Below are 24,440 nucleotides of genomic sequence, written 5' to 3' on the forward strand. Positions count from 1 at the left end.
GATGGGTAATTTCTGGAATATTAAAAGACTAATGTGAGAGAAATTCTTAAATCTTAAGGGGATTGAAGAATTGGATCTATAATCAAAAGTGTGTTAAAATTCCTAACAGTGTTAAAAAAAATTCAAGGAGAGGGGCTGGGGGTTTAGCTCAGCAGCATAAGCACCTGCCTTGCAAGCAGGCGGTCGTGAGTTCGATCCCCAGTACCGATAAAAATGAAAAAGACCAAAAAAAAAAAAAAATTCAAGGAGAAAACAAAATGGAATAACATAATCAAAATTTAACACAGATAATAAGATTGGCTGTAGAATCAATGGGACAAAAATTTAGAATAAAATTCCAATTGAAAGATGTGATAGTTACTGACAATTACAAGTGTAAGATTGTTAAAGAAAAAACTAAAAGTCCTTTATTCATTTCAGTAAATCCCAAACTATCAAATGTAAGACTGGAAAATGATGCAGAATTGCCTTAGACACTAGACATATTTTAGTAAAAGAGTATATTTTCAACTTAAGAAGGCTTTTTTCATCCAGAATGTATTTTACCTTGAACCCAGGGAAGATATTTCCCTGTGGTCTTAACAAATAATGTAGCACTTGGGGGCAAAGATGCAGCCCAGAAGCCCTGCACCAGAGGCCAAGATGAAGAAGACCTCCATGGCCACCATCACCTTCCCCTTGCTGCTGTGGTACACGGGGAGGAAGGTGGCCCACACACTGCAGAACAGCAGCATGCTGAATGTCAGGAACTTGGCCTCATTGAAGGTGTCAGGCAGGTACCTGGCCAAGAAAGCCACAGTGAAGCAGACCAGGGCCAGGGAGCCCAGGTATCCCAGGACACAGTACAAGGCAGTGAGGGGGCCCTTGTTGCACATGATGATGATGTGGCCATGCTCAGAGTGTGCATTTGTGTTGATGTAGGGTGGATTTGTGCCCATCCAGACATGACAAAGAGTGAGTTGGATCAGGGAGCAGATGGGGATGATGTAATTGGTGGCCTTGATACCAGCAGCCACCTCACCCTTTGGCCTGAAGCAGTGCCCTTAAAGGCCAGCACCACAGTAATGGTTTTGGCCAAGACAGTGGAAACAGCCACAGTGAAGACAACTGCAAATGTGGTCTGCTGGAGGATGCAGCTGGCTGTGTTGGGACGGCCAATGACGAGCAAGGAGCAGAGGAAACAGAAGGTGAGGGCGAGGAGCAGGGTATAGCTGAGAGCCTGGTTGTTGGCCTTGACTATGGGAGTGTCTCGGTGCTTCACAAAGAGCCCAAGGACAGCAGCTGTGAGGAGAGGGAGACTCAGGGCGGTGCCAGCCAGAGCTTTTTCCAAAGGATCATGATAAGCTAAAAAAGTCACAGCTTTTTGCAGGCAGTGGTTTTTTTGAGTATTGGCATATTGATGGTCTAGAAACTTCACACACTGCTCCATATCTATTAAAAATTAAAACTGTCAAAAAAAATTAAAACTGTCACTTGCCTAAGTATATTCACTATCCCCCCAACAAAATCATTCCTAGAAACTTACTACACTTGAATTAAATGATTAATTTTTAAGTTTTTGTCTTCTTTCTCTCTTTTTCAGTATGTGGGATTGAATTCAGCAACTTTGCCGTGAGATATGTTCCTAACCCTTTTAAACTTTACTACTTTGAGAAAGGATCTCTCTTTTTTTTTAAATTTTATTTAAGGAGAAAAAAGAAAAAAAAACAGAAAAAGGGTACAAGTTATACAGAATTTCAGAAAAAATAAACAGTAGGAAATCACTAGTTAATAGATTACATATTGTCATCTTAGAAATAATTGTTCAAGTTACAAAATTAAAGCATATAGAGTGGACATTTATACAGTGAGACTGCAAACAGTTCTGTTCAATGACCCAATAAAACTCGGTAATATGGTTACCTATCTTATACACTTAAATATACATGCAGTTATGTCCTTTAGAGCACTTTCTTTTCCTCTCTTTTGTACAATGACAATTACACATTTGGGTTTTATTACTCCCACTATTCTTATTACTTTTTTTTTTTTTGAAGAAAGTAAAACCAAATGTGACACAATAGGACAGAGTCAGTCAAATCAAAAGAATGGACATAATACATAATTTAAAAACAAAATACAAGGTGATCAACAATGGTTACCATTAATGCTTCTTGCTATCTTAAAAAGAATTGTCTATATCATCAGTTATAATAAAATTGAACAAAAGAGTAAAGAAACAAGACCAATAAAACCAAAACATTGGACACACTGGAGGACTTTAAAAGAAGATAATAGTAAACCAGAATGGGCGTCATAATGAATCTTATTGTCTTCATAGTTGTTGCCTATACTTTCAAACTTGGTACTGTCAAGCAAAACAGAATAGAGGAAAATCAGTCAAAACAAGATGGTGAGAGCAATACAGGATTTCCAATCAAGTTAATAGGAAATCAATGTGGGTTACTATAATATATCCTGCTATTTTTTATTTATTTTTCCCTTAATTAAAAGGATAAAAATGAAAAAGTAGATAATAAAAAGGAGATTGAGATAAGAGGGCATAACAACAAAACAGCACAGGTCAAAACATAGCCATTTAAGCAAAATAGTGTTTCACCACAAGATAATCTCGACATAAAAGTAGTTACCATAGTGTCTCTTTTCTTAAAATCTTTGGGTATAAGTTTGTATACTGTAGCATCAAACATATCAAGACAATGTAAAACCATTCAAGAGACTGACAGTATTATAGGGTATTTAGAATCAACTAACAGAATATGAACAATGGTTTCTGTATAATCTCCTTGTCTATAAAAGTTTTTGTTTATATTATCACATATAATAAAGTCCAGTAAGATACAACAGGTTAAAACTGATGGAGACAGAAGAACAAAAGCTTGATGAGACTTCAAAACAAGATGATATTAAATCAGCACTACCTATTATGATGTCTTGTTTTCTCCAAAATGGCTGTTCCTACCATCCAACCTTCTCTGCCTCATTTCTGTTGAGCTCTTTTTCTGTCCTTAGTTGTCAGTTTGTCTTCTTCATTTTGTTTTCTGCTCCGTTCATTGTGCACTCTCTGCCACTATTTCTGGATTCTTCGTATTTTTCTTTTTTAGAATATCCTGCAGTATTCTCTGTAGAGTTGAATTGGTGGTTGCAAACTCCCCTAGTTCCTCTTTATCCTGGAAGCACCTTTTTTTCCCATCAATTTCTAGGGACAGTTGTGCAGGATATATCAATCTTGGCTGGAGGTTATTATCTTTCAAAGCTTGAATTACTTCCCCCCATGCTCTTTGTAATTTGATGGTTTGTGCCAAGAAATCTGCTGTAATTCTGATGGGTGTTCCCTTGTAAGCGATCTGTTTCTTGTTTCTGACGGCTTTTAATATTCTGTTCTTATATTGAATTTGGATTTCTGGAATTTTGATTATTATATGCTTGGGTGTAGCTCTGTTTGGGTTGTAGGTGGCTGGGGTCTTGTATGCCTCATACATCTGAGTATCTTTACCTTTTGCTAAATTAGGGAAATTCTCCTGGATTATTTCTGTGAATACCTTTTGTAGTTCATTTGTTTGTGTCCCTACTTCTTTTATGTTCTTAATTCTTAAGTTATAGATCCTATCATCTTCTAGACTTTGTATTATTGCTGTTTGTTTTCTTGTTATTTTTAAGAAGTTTTTCATTTCATGCTCCCACCTTACAAATCTGTCCTCCAGTTCTGATAATCTATCCTTAGTTTCTTTCAAGCTGTTATGCCAGCTTTCGAGAGAGTTTTTAGTTTCCTGGTAATCTCTTTGAACATGCTTCACATATTCTATGTTTTCTCTATTTCCTCCATCAAACAATTCTCCCCTTTTTTTCTGTTCTTCCATTCTACCATCTGTTTTTTCCTGGGCAGTGCTTAGCATTTCTCTAACCAACCTACTTACGTCTTGCTTTATTTCATTAAATACGTCATTTTTGAACTCGTCTATGAGGCTCTGGAGATATCGCTTTATGTCTATTGGTGCCGTGTCTGATATTGCATGTTTTCTGTCTTTATTCTCTTTTGTATTTCCCTTTCCTGGATCAGTGTTCTCAGGATTGGGGACTGAGGACCCTTTTTTGTTGCTCCCTCTTCCCATACTTTTGTTCCTTCCATACAAGGGTATGTAGGAGGCCCAGTTTTTTTTTTTTTTTTCTCTTTGTGTGTTACAGTTTGTTTGAATCCGCTGGCTAGGTGTTCCTGCCCACTGCGGTGTACTAGGGAGACACAGACCTGGGCAGCCTCTGCTGGGCCCATCCCTCCAGATCAACCTAGTGAAGGCTTCACTGCTAGGTGCACCACCAGGTGCAGGGACCTGGTTTGGGCTAACCTACTGGATCTTAGTCCGCGGCATCACCAGGCCAAGCGCTCCCCACCAATCCCGCTTGAGAGGGGAATATGCGACTAACGTCACTGCAGCGTCCTGTTCCAGCTAGTCTGGCCGGTCCCAGAATGTCCTCTGTTGAAGCCTCCTAGTCTTTGAAAGGGTCCCCGTTTCTCTCACTCACCGCAGGTTGATGCAGGGCTCCCTGCCAGTCCCATTCTCAACGCTGTTTGGTTCACTCTTTGGAAAGCTCTCAGAGCTTTTGCGCCTCTCTCTCCCTGCCAGGCCAATTGGGATGCAGTGGCAGCAGGAAATTCAAATTGTGGCTTCCAGTGGCGCAGGCTCAGAATGGTACTGAGTGTAGATGCTCCACCTGAGGAAAGTTACCAGCATAAATAGGTGGATAAGGAGAATGAGGTTGTTGAGGCATTGAGGCATTAATGTGTTATTGCATGGAGCCATTGTGGGTTCTCCTATGAGTTGCTATTTGAGCTGTTAGTTTTCCTGGAGAAGCTCTAGTCCTCACATTGAGCATTGCTTCCTGGCTCTGGAGGGGAAGACTGCTGCTTGGACTCCAGGATAAACTCATCACGCTGGCTTCCTGGCATGTACCCGACTGTGCTTGCCGTTGGAGGAACTCGGGGCTCCGTATCACTGAGGATGGCTGTGGTGCCTTTCAGGACAGCCCTGGTCTTTGTTGTGTGACTTCTGGGCTCCAGTGTAGAACCATCATCCCACCTGCACAGCTCCTTTATCCTGCTGGCATGGACTTTCTGGCTTCCACCCCTGACCTTTGGGTCTTTCCAGCACGGATCCATAAAGGAGACTGGCATGAGTCCTTCTTGTGGGCTCTGGACCTGCAGTTGGACTCGTGGGAGGCATTGTCATGAGCTCTGGGTTTTCATCTGGACTCATGTGGGACATTGCTGTGGGATTTAGGCCCTTGACTAAATATTCTATGTCTTTGGTGTTGCGGATAGGTTTCTGCATTTTCTTGTGTTAACTTTTATTTTATAATGTGACCATTATAAAAATATTATAAACTTCATGTCCTGATTCTAATTGTTCTCTGTACAACCTAGGACTGCAACACTGTGTCAAAATGATTTGGAGGCAACCAAATCACAGAGGCATTGGGTGTACAGTTCACTAATGTGCAGTCACCCTCAGAGGATGAACAATGGAAATTCTTATACCAATATGTAAACAGATAAGTATCTTCTGGTTATTTGAAAGGAGTAGCTTCCTGTACAAAAATTTCAAAAACCTGAAATCTCATCATGGTTGTGTGAAAAAACAAGAACCCCATGGAATGGGTCAAGTATGAAATTACTTCCATCCAGGTCATCATGCCATTTTGAGATTGTCATCCAGACTTTCCATGTCAGTAATTTTTGTACTATGTTGTAGTTCACATTATTTATACTATCAATATCACAATAAATAACCATCACATTGACTGATGATGTATCTGTGGTCAGGATATCATATTTATGCAAGCTGAGAGATATGATACAGCTGCAGTTGACACCATTTTCATAAAGGCTACACAGACTCTGTTCCTGTCCATTTCAGCTCTCATATCTGAGAGAAACTGAAGACCTTTATGGTCTTCTGTGATGAGCAGGCCCACCCAGGTCCAGTGGAAATGAAGCATCAAGGACACCATGGCAAGGGCATGGCCTTGCTCCTTCTCTGATGGTGGAGTCACCTTCACCTAGGTGGGAAGCCATGGGTAATTCCACCACCCTGCATTGCAGGACACCATGCTTTTGATGCTGGTCTACATGATGCTGGAGCTCTGTCTGGCTGTGCTCATGGCTGCTCGATGGTGGAAACAGACTTAGTCTGACTTCTGTGGGGTGAGTTTGTGAGTGGAACCACCCTGATCCTCCCTGGTCACCAGGCATGGCAGGTGGAGCCCTTGCCATGGGTCTCAAGATGGCAGGGGGTGGTGGTTTGGGTGGGGATGGAAGACAGGTGGACGAGGGAGGCAGATGATGACAGAGGCACTGACCGGCTGAGCCTCACTGAGAGAGCTCAGCCTGAGTGCAGCTGTTCCTGTCCTCCTGTCCTTCAACCAGGAGCAGTGGATCTGGGAAGTCCCATGTCCTCCCTAGCATTGCTGTGAGTTTGTGCTGGTGCTCAGGTCCCTGGGCCCTGGCTGTCCCCACCCAAGCAGGAGTGCTCACTCCCATAGCACAGTCTCCTTGATAGTGGTGTCTGGGGAGAAGGGACTTGAGAAGCAAGTAGGCTCACTGGGTGTCTTTGGCTCTGCTGCTCTTCCTTTAAAGTTCTTATATTTCTCCAGACGATACTAAGCAAATGTTAAATCAAAAAAGCATGGAATGGGGGCTGGGGATTTAGCTCAGTGGCATAAGCGCCTGCCTTGCAAGCAGGCAGTCGTGAGTTCGATCCCTGGTACCAATAAAAACGAAAAAGACAAAAAAAAAAAAAAAAAAAAAAAAAAAAAGCATGGAATGTTATCCTACTACTCCCCTATGAACTTATTGCTTCACTTATGGAATTACAAAGCTTTGATTTACCTGAAGGTTTAATCATAGGGTGTAGAATGAATACCAGACCCATGAACAGCAGTTACTGGGCGGATGTGATAATGCCCTGTTCTTGCCTTGGGAGAGATTCTGTCTCTAGAGGGTGGAAAAGGGTGGGCATCCAGGCACAGGTTCATGGCAGCCTGAGCCAAGTCTGAAACCCAATGTATTTTCTTTCTTTTTGAGGTTGTTCTCCCTGAATCAGAGAAAAATAATCCCAGAAGGCCCTCCAAAGCACACTCTAACTTGTAGATAGGGAGATATTGAGTTTTTAATAATGAAATTGGAAAGTATTCAATATAAAGTTAATTTTGGTGATTTTACAGACAACCTAGCCTTCAAAAAGTAGCAAACTTTCAGTTCCTCTCTCCTCAAAGGTTTTGTTGAATGTGTGCTCAAGGCTGCAATCTTGGTGTTCCTCTTGCCCTTCAGAGAAGTGGTGTCATGGAAACATGTTAGCTGCACTGATGGACGAGCTCAGACCCTCCTATGAAGCAGCAGAGGGCATTTCAGTGGACCTCAGGGGTGCAAGGATGCAGCTTTGCCCTGTCTCCCGTCGCTGAGCGGGCGTGGACTCAGCTTCCCTGGTGCTCTGACCCCATGGGCGGCTCTAGTTCTCATGCATGCACTGTGTCATTAGTGCAGGGATCCAGAGTCCTCACAGCACAGCATCAGGACCTTTCAGAAAAGTAATTAGCTTCATAATAAAGTCTGCAAGTGCTTGCAGATTTTATTTGAGCAGTTAGTTTGATTATTTTGATAATTTTCTTTCAAGACAGAGCAAATCAATGTTAACTAAAATGTGTATTTGAGGTCTCATCCAAATTTGGTTTCAACCACTCAACCAAAATCAGCACACAAAGACTAATCAGGAATATTTATTCTAACATTAACCCTACCATTAAGCTTAGCTACAGCCCCAACACTAACACATTTTCTGTTTTGGAGTTAATTTTCCTGTGAACATAGGACTCACTTGAATCCATTATGTAGGGAGAGCTGGTGCTGTCACATTTTTTGACTTTTGTATACCAGAAACATGAACTTCATTTTGATTCTGGAAGACACTGCTCAGTGCTAATGGTAAGCTGATGAACGAACTTAGTTCTATAAGCATTTGTCATTTCATCCGTGTCCTAAGTTGTGTTGTTTCTAATAAGAACCCCACTGGAACTTTACTGTGGCACTAAAGATGGATTGTATTAACTTTAGAACTGACAGGTAGCTTAGGAAAGCACACCTCTTGATGTGTCCTTGAAGTGTAACACAGGGTGCTATATCAGACACCTGGCCCCATATTCTCAGGAAAAATCAATCTGCTCCACCTCCCAGCTGCCATGAAGTTAGCAGCTTTGTCCTTTTGCCATAATGTATCTGCTTCAGAGCCAGACAAACATGGACTGAGTTTCCTGAAACTGTGGGCCACAGAAAACTGTCCTCCTTCAATTGTGGGTGCCAGGTACTGGATCCAGTGAGCAAATACAAAGAACTGGCACTAAAGAAGTGGAGTCCAGTCAGTGACTGCATGAGTCCATGCTGTTCAGTGCATTTGGAACAGTTTTGAGGAAGGGATTTGGGGATGTTAACAGCTGTGTGCTAGAGAAGCCCTGCAATGCCATAAGCTCAGTCTAATCAGTGTTTCTGATGGGAGCTCAGACGACCAGATTGCTGACAAACTGCAGAGAGTGAAGCCAAGTGTCAGGAGGTTTCAAATGGGAACTTCCTGTGCATGCTACATTCTGGTCAGAAAGAACTTGTCTGCATTTTGCACGTGTCCTGAAACCTTCATGTCTTTCTTACTTTCCATCTTTGGGACAAAATACTTCACACCAGCAGTTTAGAGGAGGAGGGGTTTCTTTAGGCTCATAGTTCTAGTTTCTGGTGGACTGGCTGCAAGGCAGAAACAGGAGGGAAGAGGGACATGGCCAAGGGAAAGGTGCTCGGGCCACAGTGGCTAGCAACACCCTTCCCAGCAGCCTCACACCCTAAGAGCACATCTACTCCCTGAACTCAGCAGTGGACAGGTCCTCTGCAGAGTATGCTTCCTTTCCCATCCAACCAACTTCCACACACAAGATTTTGAGGGACATTTCAGGTTAAAAGATACTATACCCCCTGGGGCTGGGGATTTAGCTCAGCGGCATAAGCGCCTGCCTTGCAAGCAAGCAGTCATGAGTTCAATTCCTGGTACCTATAAAAAGGAAAAAGGAAAAAAAAAAAAAAAAAAAGGTACTACACCCCGCACCTTGTTCCCAGAGTCTCATGTCTATCTCATGAGAATGAATTGAGTTCCTCACTTAGAGTCAAATTGACATGGCATAGGAGTTCCAGGGTTACTGAAGTCTCATACAGTATTCCTATCAAGAAACAAAAACAACCATTCTTACAAGGAGCGGGGCCACAAATTGAACCTCAAGGAAGAGGGGCAGCAGCCAGCAAGAGGCCAAGCTAAATAGAAGGAACAGGCCCCATGTGCAGACAAAGTCACAACCAGGGCATGAATTGGAAATGCTGCAGAGCAGGCCCCTGAACCTGTCCCTCCCCACTGTCAGATGAGGCTCCGGTCTGAGGCCCTTTAGAACAGCCTGCCCTGGGAGCCTCCACGGCAGTCCCCTCACCACACCCTAGCAGGATCCAGGTGACAAGGCAGGGAGATGTCATGGTCCAGCTGGACCAGCTCAAACATGGGCTCTGCCACAGCCGGACTCCTGCCCTCTGTGGGCAGCATCTGCTCCCTGCCCCTCATCTGATCCTTGCCCTTCCTTGCCAGGAAACTGATAGAATCCATTTATTCCCAGTCAAATGAAAATCAGCATAAATGGGACCATCAGGACCAGGTCACCAGGAACCCATCCTGTCTCCTCCCTCTGTCCTTCAAAACCATAAACAAGTTTTAAAATTCAAACTGTGATAGGGAAAAGAAGAAAGAGGAGAAGAAAAAATTATAGTGAAGATAATTGCACAGCTAGCTTCTATTTCTTCCTTGAAAACAATGTCTTGTGCTAATATTGTTTAGATGCAATAGCATGCCAACATCCTGTATTCCAAATAACTACTACAAGGCAACAGCATGCAGTATTTCAAGTATTGTCACATTCCTACTAACCTGTTTTGAAACTCAGTTTCAGGGCTGGGGATTTAGCTCAGTGGCATAAGCGCCTGCCTTGCAAGCAGGCAGTCATGAGTTCAATCCCTGGTACTGATAAAAAGGAAAAAAACCAAAAACAAACAAAAAAAAAGAAGTTCAGTTTCATTATTTGTCTTGTTTTACTCTATAAAAAAGATTTAAAATTTTAAAACATTTAAAATTTTTATTGAAATATTTTTCTCAGGTTTTTTCATTTCTCTTGAAATAAACGTACATTTCATTTTTATTTATTTATTTATTTTTTGTCTTTTTCCTTTTTATCAGTACCAGGGATCGAACTCACGACTGCCTGCTTGCAAGGCAGGCGCTTAGGCTGCTGAGCTAAATCCCCAGCCCCAAATGTACATTTTTGATATTTTAAAGAATTGTTGGAGTTCAAATATTTCTAGGAAGACATAAATTGGTGGAGTTTTTCTTGCTCCTCTAGACATGGCAGGAACAATCAGGAGAGGAGGGCTAGGGAAGCAGGGACTGAATGGGGGAAAAGAGGGCACAGAGCACTGGGTTCTATGGTTTCCTACTCAGCATTGTTCCAAAGCAGAAATCACTGTACTCAGGGGTGAAGGGCCAAGCCAGGGCCCTGTGCAGATTCTCATTCTCAAGCAGCTGGGGTTCTGGAGGGCACTCGACCACAGCCTCTTCAACTGGAAACTGTTCAGTGTGTGCAGGGCTCCCCTCTGCAGGATCTTTGGGGAGAGAGCAGCAGGCACTGAGTGTGTGCCCCTTGCCATGCCTGCCCCTGCCCGCCCTTCCCAGGCCTGCACTCACCACACTGTTCCTCTGAGGCTGCAACATCCTCGGTGTGTGGAGATCCCACAGTGGGCTCCTCACCATGGCTCTGTGCAGTTCCCTGAAACTTGCTGACAGGACCTACAGTCTTCTTGCGGGCAGAGAACCACCTCCTGCAACACAAGCAGCTTTGCCCTCAGGGAGAGGGGCTTCTTAGGGACCCAGCCCTAAGGAGATATCCAGACCTACCTGCTCCTCTCCCTTCACTGAGAATAGCTGAGTGATATGTTCATCCTCCTCCTGCTGCTCTTCCTCCTCCTCCTGCTCCTGGTTCCAGTACTCCTCATCCTCCACTCCTTTGTCCTCCTCCTCCACCCCTTCATCATCATCCTCCTTCTCTTCCTTCTGCTCCTCCTCCCCCTTCACTTGTTCTTCCTCCTCCTCCTGTTGTGTGTCCTCCTCCTCACAATGCCTCACTGTTAGGTTTGTCCTCTGTTTGGGGCAGATCGCAGTGTGCTCTGCTGTGCAAAGGAGAACAATAGTCAGAGGTCACTTGCAGGCCTCCCGAATCCCACACCTTACAGCCTCTGCTGCAGGAGCCCTGGCCCAGCTTATCTTGGTGCTGCAATCACCAGAGAGAAGCATGCGTTGACATTCCAGCTCCTCCACTGGCTCCTTAATCTCTGCCTTTTCCTGTGGCACCTGTACAAAAAAGGGAGTAGAGCACCAGAGTCAGGGCTCTGTGGACACCTGCCCTGTCCAACCTCCCCAGCCTGGTGGAACAGCCTCCTCTGAGGCTGCACCATGGTCACATGGTCACCACTGCTCCTAGGAGTTGAAGCCACATCCTCAGCTTTGACCTGGGTCAGGAGTGCCACATAGGCCAAACTCTGGCCTAGCTGCCTCTGAACCTTCAGGTGGCTGAGTGGCTGAGTGTCGATGTCCGCTCCCGGCCGGCAGGAAGGACACACGACAAAGTCTGGCAGTGGACAACCTTTTCTTTTATTTTCCTTCTCCGTACAGCCTGCCCTGGGATCGCTCCCAGCCGAAGCCTCCTTTGGTCCGCTCCCCGCGGCTCCTTTTGGGCTTCTACTTCCGGGCTTCTTCTTCCCCCCCAGGGGTGGCACCAGTATATATACGGATACAGTGTCCAATCATGTTAAAGTGAGCAAGGCAAGCTGATTGGCTAACATCATCAGTTGCCAGGCAGACTATATTGTTGAGCGGGTTGCTTACGCGGTAAGCAGGAAACTAACGTGCTCGATGGGAGGGGTAATCTACCTCAGGCTTTGCTCTTTCCTACAGGCCTCACGTCCGCCAAGTGAGGCGACCGGGCTCGGGGCTGCGGCTCCCAACATCTCCCCCTTTTTTATTTTTTTTTTTATAAATGTGCGCATCGTAGCCCTTCCTGGACTGGGTGCAGAGGCTTATGCCCTATGCGTAGGCCCACCGTAGGTCCTTGGCTTAGACCCTGGTCGGCCGTCCCATGGTCTGCCAAGGCCCTGAGGCCCTCGTCCTTTTTCTAGGGCCAGGCACAAACTGGACGGAACCTGGATGCACACAAGCTTGCACTCATTTTCTCTCCGTAAAGAAATCCCCTCGGAGAGAAATTTAGACCTGGGCAGCATCTAACAGTCCAGCGGCTTACGTGCAGGATGGGGTAGGGCCTGGCTTAGGTTGAGTCGCACCGGGGGAGTACGCTCTTACCCGTCATTGACTCTCCTACCCTGCTATGTCATAATTTTTTAGAGGAGGAGTGTGGGAAGCTCACCGTCCCTAGACTCGGTCGTAGGCTAGGCGAGCGAGCCATGCATATGCCTGAGGATCTTCTTGTCCATTTCGGGCTACCGCTATTTCTATTCATCTTGTTGGTTGGTCTGTGATGGATCTCCGGTAGGGCAGGTCTGATCTTCAGTCGAGGGCTTTGTCGCCCGTGTCAGTCTCTCCGGTACCCACAGTGGTTCTCGTCCCGATTCCTGTGGGAAAACACAAACCGCGCCTCGGTTCCAGCTGACCACTGGATCCGGGCCCATCCATTGTCCTGTCAGGACATCTTTCCACTTCACCCACCCTTTATGGTTGGGGGAAGGGTTGCAGTGCTCCACAGCTGGGGAGCAATTATCATTATTTAAATTTAAAAAATTGTGTGTGAATAGTGCCATGGATAATCGTGCCTTTGGGGCCAGGCCTTGGCCTACTCCCCCTTTTTGTTTTTGTAAAATTTCTTTGAGGCTTCTATGAGCCCTCTCAATGATTCCTTGACCTTGGGGATTGTATGGGATACCATGTTTTAATTGAACCTCCATCATTTTGCAGAACTCATTGAAGGCTTTGCCTATATAGGCTGGTCCATTATCAGTTTTTAATATTTTTGGTTTGCCCCATGCGGCCCAAGCCGCCAGGCAATGATTGATCACATTAGACACTTTTTCACCTGTTTCTGCTGTTGCAAATATGACGTGAGAACAGGTGTCTGTGGAAACATGAACATATTTAAGAGTTCCAAACTCCTGTATATGTGTGATGTCCATCTGCCAAACATCACCAGGGATCAAACCTCGAGGGTTTACTCCCATCGGTATGGCAGGTTTGTATGTGGCACAGGAGTCACATAGTCGCACGATATCTCGTGCATCTGCTCTGGAAACATGGAAATAGTTTGCTAGTGTCCTGGCATTGACATGAAACTTATCATGGAAGGCACGGGCTCGCTCGATTGGTGTTAGTAAGGTAAAAATCCATAACGGGCGAGTGGCAGTATCAGCAGCCGCATTCCCCTGTGCCATGGGCCCTGGCAGGGATGTATGTGCTCTTATGTGGGTGGTGAAGACCTTATGGTGTCTGTTCTGAAGCAATGTCTGGATAGACAGGAACAGCCCAGCCACTGTGGAAGTGGATCTAATTAAACCGGCAGTCTCAAGCACTTGCATAGCATTGACCACATACCTAGAATCGGAGACAATGTTAATGGCTTCTGAGAACCGTTCAAGAATCATTTTAACGATCTGCAGTTCCACCACCTGAGGCTGATCTGGTTCAAATTGTATGGTAACCGGGGGCTTGCCTAGGATCACATAGGCGCCTATCCCCGTCTTGGAGCCATCTGTATATATTGTAGTTGCTGGGACTAATGGCTCAGAGGCAGTAACCTTTGGAAAAATTATAGGGTGCTGAGTGACAAATGACAAGATAGGGTCTTTAGGGTATTGATTGTTTATATCCCCATGGAAAACACATCTCAGAATGGCCCATGTATCTATGCAGGCAGCCAGGGTCTTGATCTGGCTGGCGGTATAGGGTACTCGGATGGCTTGTGGTCCTGAGCCAAAATGTTGGACAGCTCTATCATGCGCTTCAAGGGCCAATGAAGCGACTGCCTCCGGGTAATGCTCTATGACTTTTGCAGGTGAGACCTTAGGGTGTATCCACAGTAGTGGTCCTTTCTGCCAAATCACCGCTGTAGGCTGTAGACTAGTCTGTAGCAAACAGACATCAAAGGGTCGCCCTGGTTCAATTCTGTGTAAGGTAGCCCCACCTAAGGCTTTTTCCACTCTCTGTAAGGCAGCTCTTGCCTCAGGAGTGAGCCTCCTGTGGGAGGCTATATCTGGGTCTCCCTTCAGAAGGTCGAACAGGGGTTTGAGATCTGAATTTGGTATATGTAAATATGGCCTAATCCAATTAATGTCTCCCAATAGCCTTTGCATGTCATTTAGGGTCCTAACGCCATCCGTCCTAATGGTGACCTTCTGTATAAGTCTGGAGGCGACACTGAGGTCCACACCTGCTGACCCAGGGGTGGCCCTTGTTGAAGGCTGCCATCCTGAGCTGTCCTGTCTCTGGGGCGGGGGCCCGCCTGTGAAGGGGGCCCCCTCTGGCCGTTTTTTGGCCCTCTAGCATCTCGTCCACAAATACGGTTGCCCTGAGCATCAAAGACCGACCTACACTCCTCAGCTTTGTGTGATCCCCTCTTGCATCGCCCACAAACATATGGTTCTTCATTCCTAGGGCGAGGCCTAGCATCTGTATTGTTTGGGCAATGACGTTTAATGTGTCCTGGCTCCCCGCAGGCAAAACACCCTTTAGCCTTACATTCCCCTTCTAACCCGCGAGGTCCCCTCTGCTGTACAGCCGCGGCCAGGAGAGCAGCCACTCCCGAGTTGGAGAGCGGCCCCCCTATCTCTCTGCATATCCTAATCCAGGCGTTGAGGTCCTTGTTCTTATGAGGAGCTATCGCTGCCTTGCACTCCTTTGTACATTGCTCAAAAATCAGCTGCCTTACCAGCGGTCGAGCCACTCCCGGATCAGAGAATATCTTATCGGCAGCATCTTGCATTCGGGCCACAAAGTCAACAAATGGCTCTGTGGTACCCTGAATTATTTTTGAAAGACACAAGGAGGCTGTTCCGGCACCACTTACTTGCTTCCAGGCGCGGAGCCCTATGGCATTGATTTGTTCATAGACAGCGCCGGGGAACTGAGTCTGATCATCAGCGTGCCGACCTTCTCCCATAAGCATTTCTTTGTTCCACCCCCGGTTTCCCCGATTGGCGTTTCTCTCAGCCTGCTCTGCAGAGAACTCTGCGTACCAGGCTCGCCAATCCAGGTAACTACCCGAGGGCAGACACGCCTTTGCCAGCTGAATCCAGTCCGCGGGGGTGAGGGGCCCAGAAGACAGATTCTCCAGCATGGCAATGGTGTAAGGCGCAGTCGGCCCAAAGGTTGTAACTGCATTTTTAAGTTCTCTAATCTGCTTTATCTCAAAAGGCTCCCATACATTGCGTCCCTGGCCCATAGCTACTTGTACAGGAAATATCCCATAGGGGCCACTATCTATCCCAGGTGGATGTACCTCATGAGACAAGCATCCCCCCTGCCAAAGCCGCCTGTAAAAATACCGACCCGCCGGCAGCGGAGCATAAGACGGCGGCCGTGATTGGGCGGAAAATGGGGGCCCGTGCATCACGTCCTGTTCTGGCGAAAGGGGAGGGAGCTCCCAGGCGGCCGCCTCGTGGCGAGGGATCGCCTCCCTCTCGCGCCGGGGAGCGCTCAGGAGCTCTCTACTCCTCCGCAGACCAGGTTGAGCAGAGCGCAATTCGCGGCGCAACGCTGGAAAAGAACCCTGTGACTCCTTATCGAGCGACTTGGGCTCCTGACAGCTGGTCTCTTTGGCCTCCTTGCCATTCAACTTTCCCTCGTCCTCGGAGTCAGACGACTCCGAGGCTAGAGCCCCGTCCTCCTCCTTAGCATCTTTGTTCCCCTTGACGGGCCCCTCTCGGGAGCTCCCTGACTGGGCCTGCTCAAATACCCTGCGTACTTTTGTAAGCTCTTGAGAGCTTTCTCCACAACCACCCTCGCTCTTAGTGTTGCTACCTAGCATGTTTCCCATCTTTTAATATGTTACTCACCGCGTGAGGCCCAAGGAATCCGCCACTTACGCGTGAGCCTGAGGGGAGTCTAAAAGCCCTGTAGGTGCGCGCCACCCAGAGCCCAGGCTTATCCCCAACTCACCTGTCTCGCAGCTCTGTACTGGAGCGTTGTCCGCTGTCACGTCTCGGGGGTGATCAGTCCCCGTGCGGGCCTCCAAATGTCGATGTCCGCTCCCGGCCGGCAGGAAGGACACACGACAAAGTCTGGCAGTGGACAACCTTTTCTTTTATTTTTCTTCTCCGTACAGCCTGCCCTGGGATCGCTCCCAGCCGAAGCCTCCTTTGGTCCGCTCCCCGCGGCTCCTTTTGGGCTTCTACTTCCGGGCTTCTTCTTCCCCCCCAGGGGTGGCACCAGTATATATACGGATACAGTGTCCAATCATGTTAAAGTGAGCAAGGCAAGCTGATTGGCTAACATCATCAGTTGCCAGGCAGACTATATTGTTGAGCGGGTTGCTTACGCGGTAAGCAGGAAACTAACGTGCTCGATGGGAGGGGTAATCTACCTCAGGCTTTGCTCTTTCCTACAGGCCTCACGTCCGCCAAGTGAGGCGACCGGGCTCGGGGCTGCGGCTCCCAACAGCTGAGCCCACTGTTTCTGCACAGAGATGGGACCTTTGTTGACAAATACCATCTATGGGGGCAGGGTGTGATTCTGTGGGGGGAGCTCTCCACATCACAGGATGCATGGAGCTTCCTTCTGCCACTGGCACCTGTTGCTCCTAGAGATGGGGCATGACCACTGCTTTCAGAGAAGGTCCAGGGAAATGAGCGCATGGGGAATCCAAAGTGTTGGGGTGTCCAAAGGGACCTCAGTGGAAGAGGCAGGGAAGGAGACCCAGGGAAGGATCAAAGCAGAGCCCAGCTCACCGCAGCCTTTGAGCCTCTCACTTCTTCAGGACTGGTACTGTTGGGCTGAGGACTCTCCATTTTTCTTTCCTCCACCTCCTCTTCATTTCATATTGGGAGCAGTCAGGAGGGAGGGAGGCAGAGCATGCTCCCCTCCACCCACCTCACCAGATCCCCCTGGGCCACCACCCTCTGGGAGAGAATGAGCAGCCCTCTGCCATCTCATCCTCTTCCACCTATTCTCAGAGTGCTCCTCAGCCCATGCAATACTGACACCTCCATTCACCTTCCCTGGGCAGTGCCACAACTTCAGGCGAAGATGTCTGCTGCTTCTGCAGCTTGGAAGCTGACAGGACCTCCTGTAGGTAAGGATGGAAAGTGAGACATCAGAGGCAGCCAGATCCTCCCACACAGGGGCCCAGCCTCAGCACCTCCATCACCTGGGTGGTCTTCAGGTCTTCGTAAAGGCTAACTAGGGCCTTGTGGTCTTCCAGGTCTTTCAGATGTACATTCATCGCTTGTTTAAAGGACTGCAGAAGCTGATGTTGCAGAGTGTGTTTTTCAGAGGCCAGGTGTAAACAGGCCTCAGCTCCCTGGCATAAGGTGCCCAGCAGCTGGTCTCTCTGCTGCTGCAGCACCTGGGCCTCCTGGCTCTTCAGCGCCACCTGCAGGAGACCAAGAAATGAGGTCAGGCAAACCCGGGGGCTTCAGCAGCCTGAGCTCAGTAGGGGCTCCTCTGAACCACTGGCCTCCTGTTCCTAGTCTCCAGTCCTACAACCTCTGTTCTTGAGTGTGGACCTCACCACATCTATGGAGAATCAGATGGAGCCATGCCACATGTGTTAAGTGATCTCTAGGCTTCAGTTTGCACATATTGACTCATTGAATCCAACAACTCTATGAGGAAAATGCTAACATACATTGGAAGTGATGGTAACTGAGGCCACGTGATGGGAAGTTTGAAACTGTAACCAGTGTGGATGAGACCCAGTGTGGAACCAAGGAGCCTCCCCCTCCTACCCTGTTTCCTCCTAGCAGTAGGATGACTCAGGCTTCTGGCAGGAAAATGACATCAGGACCTGGGAGGACCCCAGAGCCACACACTTCTAACAGAGACCACAAGCAAAATACACACAACACTCTGCCAGACACTGCAGGACTCTGGGGTCATTTGTGGTCCAGGTTTGGGAGATCAGTTCTGGCCCCAGCACCTCCCACCCCCATTGGGAGCACCTCTGTCCTAGCCCAGTCCCATGGGGCAGGAGTCACCTACCACTGCCTTGAGCTGCGTGATCTCCTCCTGCAGCTGGCCCAGCTTCCAAGTCAGCTCCTTGTGTCTGAGCTGCTCTGAGCTGCTCTGAGCTCAGGGTGGTCACTATATTGGTGTTCTCTTCTCTCTACAGAGAATGATAATCAGTGCCACCAGTACAGGCTGACCCGAGACCCCACCTGGGTGTCTATAGTGCAAGACAGGACGGATAATCATCCCCTCTCTGCAGGAGAAGCCCCACAGGGTTCTGACTCACAGAACACTTTCACAATTGAGGGGGACAGTGGCCCAATGTGTTGCAGGGGGGGAAGGAGCCAGAGGGGTTAGTGTGCTGCTGCCCAGAAGGTCTTGGTGGTGAGGAGCCTGCTGAGCAGTGAACACCCACCAGCCTCTGGAAGCTGTCCTGCATCTGGGCCAGCTGCTCCTTTATCAGGCAGTTCTGAACCCCAAAGGCATCAATCATCTTCTGCTGCTCCTCCACGTTGTGCATGATGTTCTTGTGCTCTTCTTGCCTGCACAGAGCACAGCTCTGCCCTGGTGTCAGTCTGCAGAAGGCGCTCCTCCTGCTCCCTCATTTTGTTCCGCAGAGCCAGGTTTTCTTCCTTTAGCTGCCCCAAGGTGCCCTCCAGCTCCTTCTTCACCTTCTGCACCTCCCACAGGAGCTGCTGATGTTCCAGGCATGGCCCTGCTTGGGGCTGCAGGGCTGGGGCACAGGTGACAAGGAGGTAGTGGAAAGGGTCCAGGTCTCTGGGCCCTGAACAAGCTCTCAGTGCTCAGCCCCCACTCCAGGCTCCTTGCTTGGGCCTTGGCTTCCTCATGACTGTTTCCTCATACCCACATCATGGCCAGGCCTGAAGCCATGTTCCTGTATGGATCCTGGGTGGGGGTTGGCAGGGGCACAATACCCTCTCTGCAAATGGGGACACTTAGGCTCAGAGATAGGACTAAATTGCCAGCTCCTGGCACAGATGCCCTTCCTTTTACCACTGTGCCCTTGAGTCCACCCCATCTCCTAGAGCAGTGTAAGCCCCACCCACAGCCTGGGTACCCCGCTCTCCCCAGATCACCCTTGTCCCCACTCACCCACATGTTTCTCCAGTACACTCCGCTGGACAGGAGGCTTATCAGCCCTCCCGTCCTGCTCCTCCTTTACCTCATGCAACTGCCCAAGGCACAGGGGACAGTAGATGGAGGGAGGGACTAGTGACCTCAGACCCTTCTATCACCCTAGTATCTGTCCCCCTTTCCTTTCTCTGGCCCCAAGCTGCAGTGCTCTCTTTGAAACTCTCCCACTGATCAATAACAGGCCCAGCCCTAAATGCAGAATTCTTAGCACCTGACATTGTTCTCATCTGCACTCTGACCCTCTACTGCCATTGCAGCCCCATCCTTAGCTGCCTGGCCAGCCATGACACAGCTTCATGTGGGTGACATTCTCCACCACTGGCTTTCTTAGGTTTTATGCATTTTAAAAACTTACCGTTTTATCCATCAGAAAGCAATCAAGCTTCTTCTGTTTTTTGAATTCTCTTAACTGTGGAAAGAAGAGCAATGATACTCATGAAAACAATAAACCACTTTGTTCACATCCTCCTATAGAACACTCTTATGTACACCATCTGCTTAATGCTGCCAACAGCCCTACAACACACTGTGATGGTCAATCAGTAAACACCCAAGTTAACATGGCTGAACAGCAGGAAGAAAGAAATGAAAGAAAGGAGAAAGAGAAACTTGTCACTGTGGTGTAGGCCTGTAACCCCAAATACTGGTGATGTTACAATAGCAGGATAAGAATGAGGGAAACCTGAGGGCATAAAAGTAGTAAAACACTTCCTCAGATAGAAATAATAACTAAAAAGGGCTGAGCATGGAACCCTGTGCTCCCTGGACTTAATCTCTAGACTTAATGGGCGAAAACAGACAGTAACAGGCTGGAGTGCAGCTTAGTAATAGACAGCTTTCTGTACTTTTGAAGGCTGTAGGTCTAATCATCAGTACCACACACAGGAGAGTCAAAGGTAAAGGGGACAATTAGAAAACATTCTGAGTCTCTCTGTAGAGTCAACTCCTGGGGAAAAGCTCACACAAATCTGATCTACTCTGGTCACCCAGAGAGACTGTCAACCTTTTGAGGTCCCTGATGAAGGTTTTATGTTGTCAGTGTCTAAGTTAAGGAGCCCAGTGGCCAAAACCTCTATACCCACTCCCATGTTCACATGCCCTTCCAGGGAGAAATCTGTGTCTTCACCAGAGAAACCGGAAGGGGGCTAAAGCTGCTTGAGGGATCCAAGTGGGAAGATTAAGGGCCAGGTGAGGGTTAGTGATGAGGGCGTCCAATGGAAAGGGTCTTAAGTGCACTCTACTCCTGTCTGTGCCCCCACCCTCCTCTGTGTTCAGACAGCGGAAGGGAAAGAGGTCCCCCAATGTAGGGCTCAGGGAGGCAAAGTATGTGAGGACGGGTAGGAGGCAAGAGCCAAGCCCCAGGTGAGGCCTAAAGGAGTGTCCCCCCGGAGGTGGACACATTTGGGCTGTGAGGAGAGGATCTGTAACAGGGCTTGAAGGGGGCACTGGAGTGCTGAGGGTCCCTCCACATTTCTCCCAGGGGGGTACAGACTCTGCCAAGAAGTTGCTAGCTGGGGGCTTGCTCTGGGTCCAGGAACTGAGACCCTGTTCGGTTTCCTTTTTTTTTGGCCGCAGCCAATTTCTGCCTTCGAATTTCTTCCGAAATAGGAAGACAGGGATGGGGAAAGGGGTGGGACCACTTCATTACTGTCCCTTCCATCACAGGGAAACTCTCAAACACACTCCTCTCAGATTCACCAACTACCTACAAAAGGTGTAACCAGGGCGACGCTAAACTAAACCCAGTGGGCGTGGCACCAGACCTCTCGTCCCATTGGCTGAGTAACCTATGATGTCATAAGGGGCCTGGTGAGGCATTCTCTGGTGGGTGGGGGGTGGGTGGGGTGGTATTAAAGCTGCAGACTACTGCTGTTCCAGGTCACCCCAGGGAGCTATGACAGCAGGACCTGGGAAGAAGGAAAACTAAACTAACAGAAATAAAACAGGAAAAGCATATAGAAAGATGTGAGGGCATCTACTAAGGAAAATCTCACGACACAGCTCCTTTGAAATCACATAAGTACCAGGCATGGTGGTGTACACATGTAATCCCAGTATTCCAGAGACTGAGGCAGGAGGATCGCCCTGAGTACTATCCTTGCTTCTTATGCAGTAATAAAAATAACAAAACATTATGTCAGAGTGTAACAGAAAGCTCTAAAATCACCAGGGATCGAACTCATGACTGCCTGATTGCAAGGCAGGTGCCTATGCCACTGAGCTAAATCCCCAGCCCCTAAAGTCTTTTTTTTTTTTTTAAAGCCAGTCAAATTTAGCAGTGTGTGTGGGGGTGGTATACCAACTTTAGTGACACTAATGTTAGTAAGTTCTGATAACCCACTGCCACCAGCCTAGCCCCTAAAATCTTAATTTAAAATGCTAACGTTTCACCTTGAGGATTGTACTGTGTCTCCAATTACTGTAGTACCAGGACTGATGCACGGAATGGACAAAGTAAGTCTCTAGCCCATCTGCTGCTTTCAAACACCCATTTTGTATATACCAAATACTAGAGTGATAAAACAGATGTGATCTTAATTAAAAGTCCTAATATTTTAGCAAGAGGTTTCCAGGTAACCTTACTCATTCCAGTCCTTTTTAGTGGTGGTGACTTTCAAGACGTGAAGAGTAATTACTTTTTTTTTTTTTTTTTTGAGACAGGGTCTCACTATGCAGTTCAGGCTGGCCTTGAGCTCACTTTGTAGTCCAGGCTGCTGTCGAATTCAATGATCCTCCTGCCTCAGCCTCCCAAGTGCTGGGATTACAGGCTTGAGTCACCAAGCCTGGCTGTAAATTACCTTTCAATGCATATTACTTTTTTTTTTTTTTTGTCTTTCTCTTCTTTATTGGTACCAGGTATCGAACTCACGACCACACACTTGCAAGGCAGGGGCTTATGCTGCTGAGCTAAATCTCCAGGCCTGTGTATTACTTCTTAATTTAAAAGTTTATTTTTACTTTATAATAGGAAGTAGATTTTTTGCAACAAGACCACTGGCTCCTTTTTGTGTTTTACATAAACCCGTCCTGTCCTGTCCCATCCCGTCCCGTCCCACCCTTCCTCGCTTTTCTCAAATTCTGCAATTGGCCTACAAGTGAGTCAGGACTTCGATTCCGAGGTGTAGTGTGTTCACATCCACCCAGACAGATTACGGCCAGAGATTTTTGTTTGTTTTTCCCCTGGAGATTGAACCTAGGCCCTTCACGCTGAGGGACAGCCTCAACTCTATTTTTATTTCTTGAAACAGGATCTCGCTAAACTGTTACATGGCACAGGTTGGGATCATACTTGGGTGTTCCTTCCTTAGCCTTCTAAATATTAAGATTACAAACTTGAGCCACCCACCCTATCCGCCTGGAACTCAAGTTTCTGAGCGGGATCCTGACTTGACTGGCGCTAAATCCGCGCTCAAAACCCTGGTCTTCACTTCCCTTAGGTGGGACAGCGCCCTGAGGCCCGGCTCCCGGCCCTACCCCACCCCATCTCCTGCTCCAGGCCCAGAACCCCGCCTGGATACCCCACCCACCCGCCTGGATGACTTTTTCCCGCCCTGGCTCCTAGCTCTGCTCTCCCGCCCTGAACTCCGCCCCCGCCCCATCCCCTCCGGGGCTGGGAGGCCCTTCCACCCCCCAGTGGCCTCTCCTCCAGCCGAGGCAGGCCAGCTCTGCGACGATGCATCGGGAAAGATCTGAATTAGTTAAAAATACTATAGGCAGTGAGACTGGGTTAGTCCTCAAACAACGAGCCAGTGCAAATAACTTACAACTGGGGGGAGGGCAGATACTTCCTGCTGTGGGCCGGGCCTTCAAGACAAAGGATCAAACAAATGCATCTGTGTCTTTTTTTTTTTTGTCTTTTTAAGACAGGGTCTCGCTGTGCAGTTCAGGCTGGCCTTGAGCTCACTTTGTAGCCCAGGCTGGTCTCGAACTCGCAACGATCCTCCTGCCTCAGCCTCCCGAATGCTGGGATTACACGCACGGCATGCATCTGCATTTTAAAGACTGATATTCTAATTAGTTTCCTATCACTCTGGAGTCACTACCCCATCCCGAACGGGAAAGGTCACAGCTTCAAGAATGCCCCCTTCCTAGGTGACTTGCTTTCCCATTTGTCCCTAATGTAATCAATCTTACCTAAACTATTGATCTTATTGGCTAACTATAGTTATGTCCTACCTTATGCCCATCTATCTTGTGAGTTCCCAGTCTGTCATCCTTGTCCACTTCCCCCTGCTCTGGACCCATAGTTTTACTCTATAAAAGTCCCTGAAAAGGAGGCTGGGGATTTAGGTCAGCGGCATAAGCGCCTGCCTTGCAAGCAGGCAGTCGTGAGTTCGATCCCTGATACCGATAAAAAGGAAAAAGACAAAAAAAAAAAAAAAAAAAAAAAAAGGCCCTAGAAAAGCCAAGAGTCTTGGGTAATCCGCGTGGGGCCCCATCTGTCTCTCTTCAGACAGAAGCTTTCTTTCTCTCAATAAATATATCCTACTCTTAAGGTCCATTGTTCCTAAAATTCATTCTTCAATTTTAGAGAACACAAACTTGTACCAGACATAGTAGGTCGGGAGTTTCATTCCCCTATATTAATCGGTACCAGGGATCAAACTGACGACCGCCTGCTTGCAAGGCAGGTGCTTATGCCGCTGAGCTGAATCTTTAGGGACTGAGAGAGGAGAGAGGAGACAACCCTTCTTGTAGCCTCCAGGTAGAGCGCAGGCGTGGAATAGATCTGATTTTAGCCTCTTGAGATCTATTTTAGACCTGTGATTTCTGGAACTTATTTTGTTTGTAATCAATAAGTTTGTGGCTATGTGTTGCAACAGTGCTAAGAAGAAACTAATATGGGGCAAATGCAAAACCTGTAGTTGGATGTGATGCTACACATCTGGGATTCCAGCCCTCCAGGAGGGCAGGATGGGGGAATTAAAGTGAGCTCAAAGGGGCTAGGGATAAGCAGCATAAGTGCCTGCCTGGCAAGCCAAGGTCACGTTTGGTTCCTGG

The 24,440-nt window shown here is 47.7% G+C and overlaps 1 protein-coding gene across 1 annotated transcript; it reads right to left on the reverse strand.

Annotated features, from left to right (window-relative positions):
• Nucleotides 1-578: 578 nt before the first annotated feature.
• Nucleotides 579-1,429, reverse strand: LOC106027263 (vomeronasal type-2 receptor 116-like). The gene is given in 2 exon segments (XM_013150553.1): nt 579-1,000; nt 1,003-1,429. Coding segments are annotated over 2 exon segments (849 nt in total).
• Nucleotides 1,430-24,440: the final 23,011 nt, after the last annotated feature.

The sequence above is a fragment of the Cavia porcellus genome, unplaced genomic scaffold (assembly GCF_034190915.1).
Source record: "Cavia porcellus strain 051 isolate PalLab524CR breed Dunkin Hartley unplaced genomic scaffold, mCavPor4.1 scaffold_17, whole genome shotgun sequence".
NCBI lineage: Eukaryota > Metazoa > Chordata > Mammalia > Rodentia > Caviidae > Cavia > Cavia porcellus.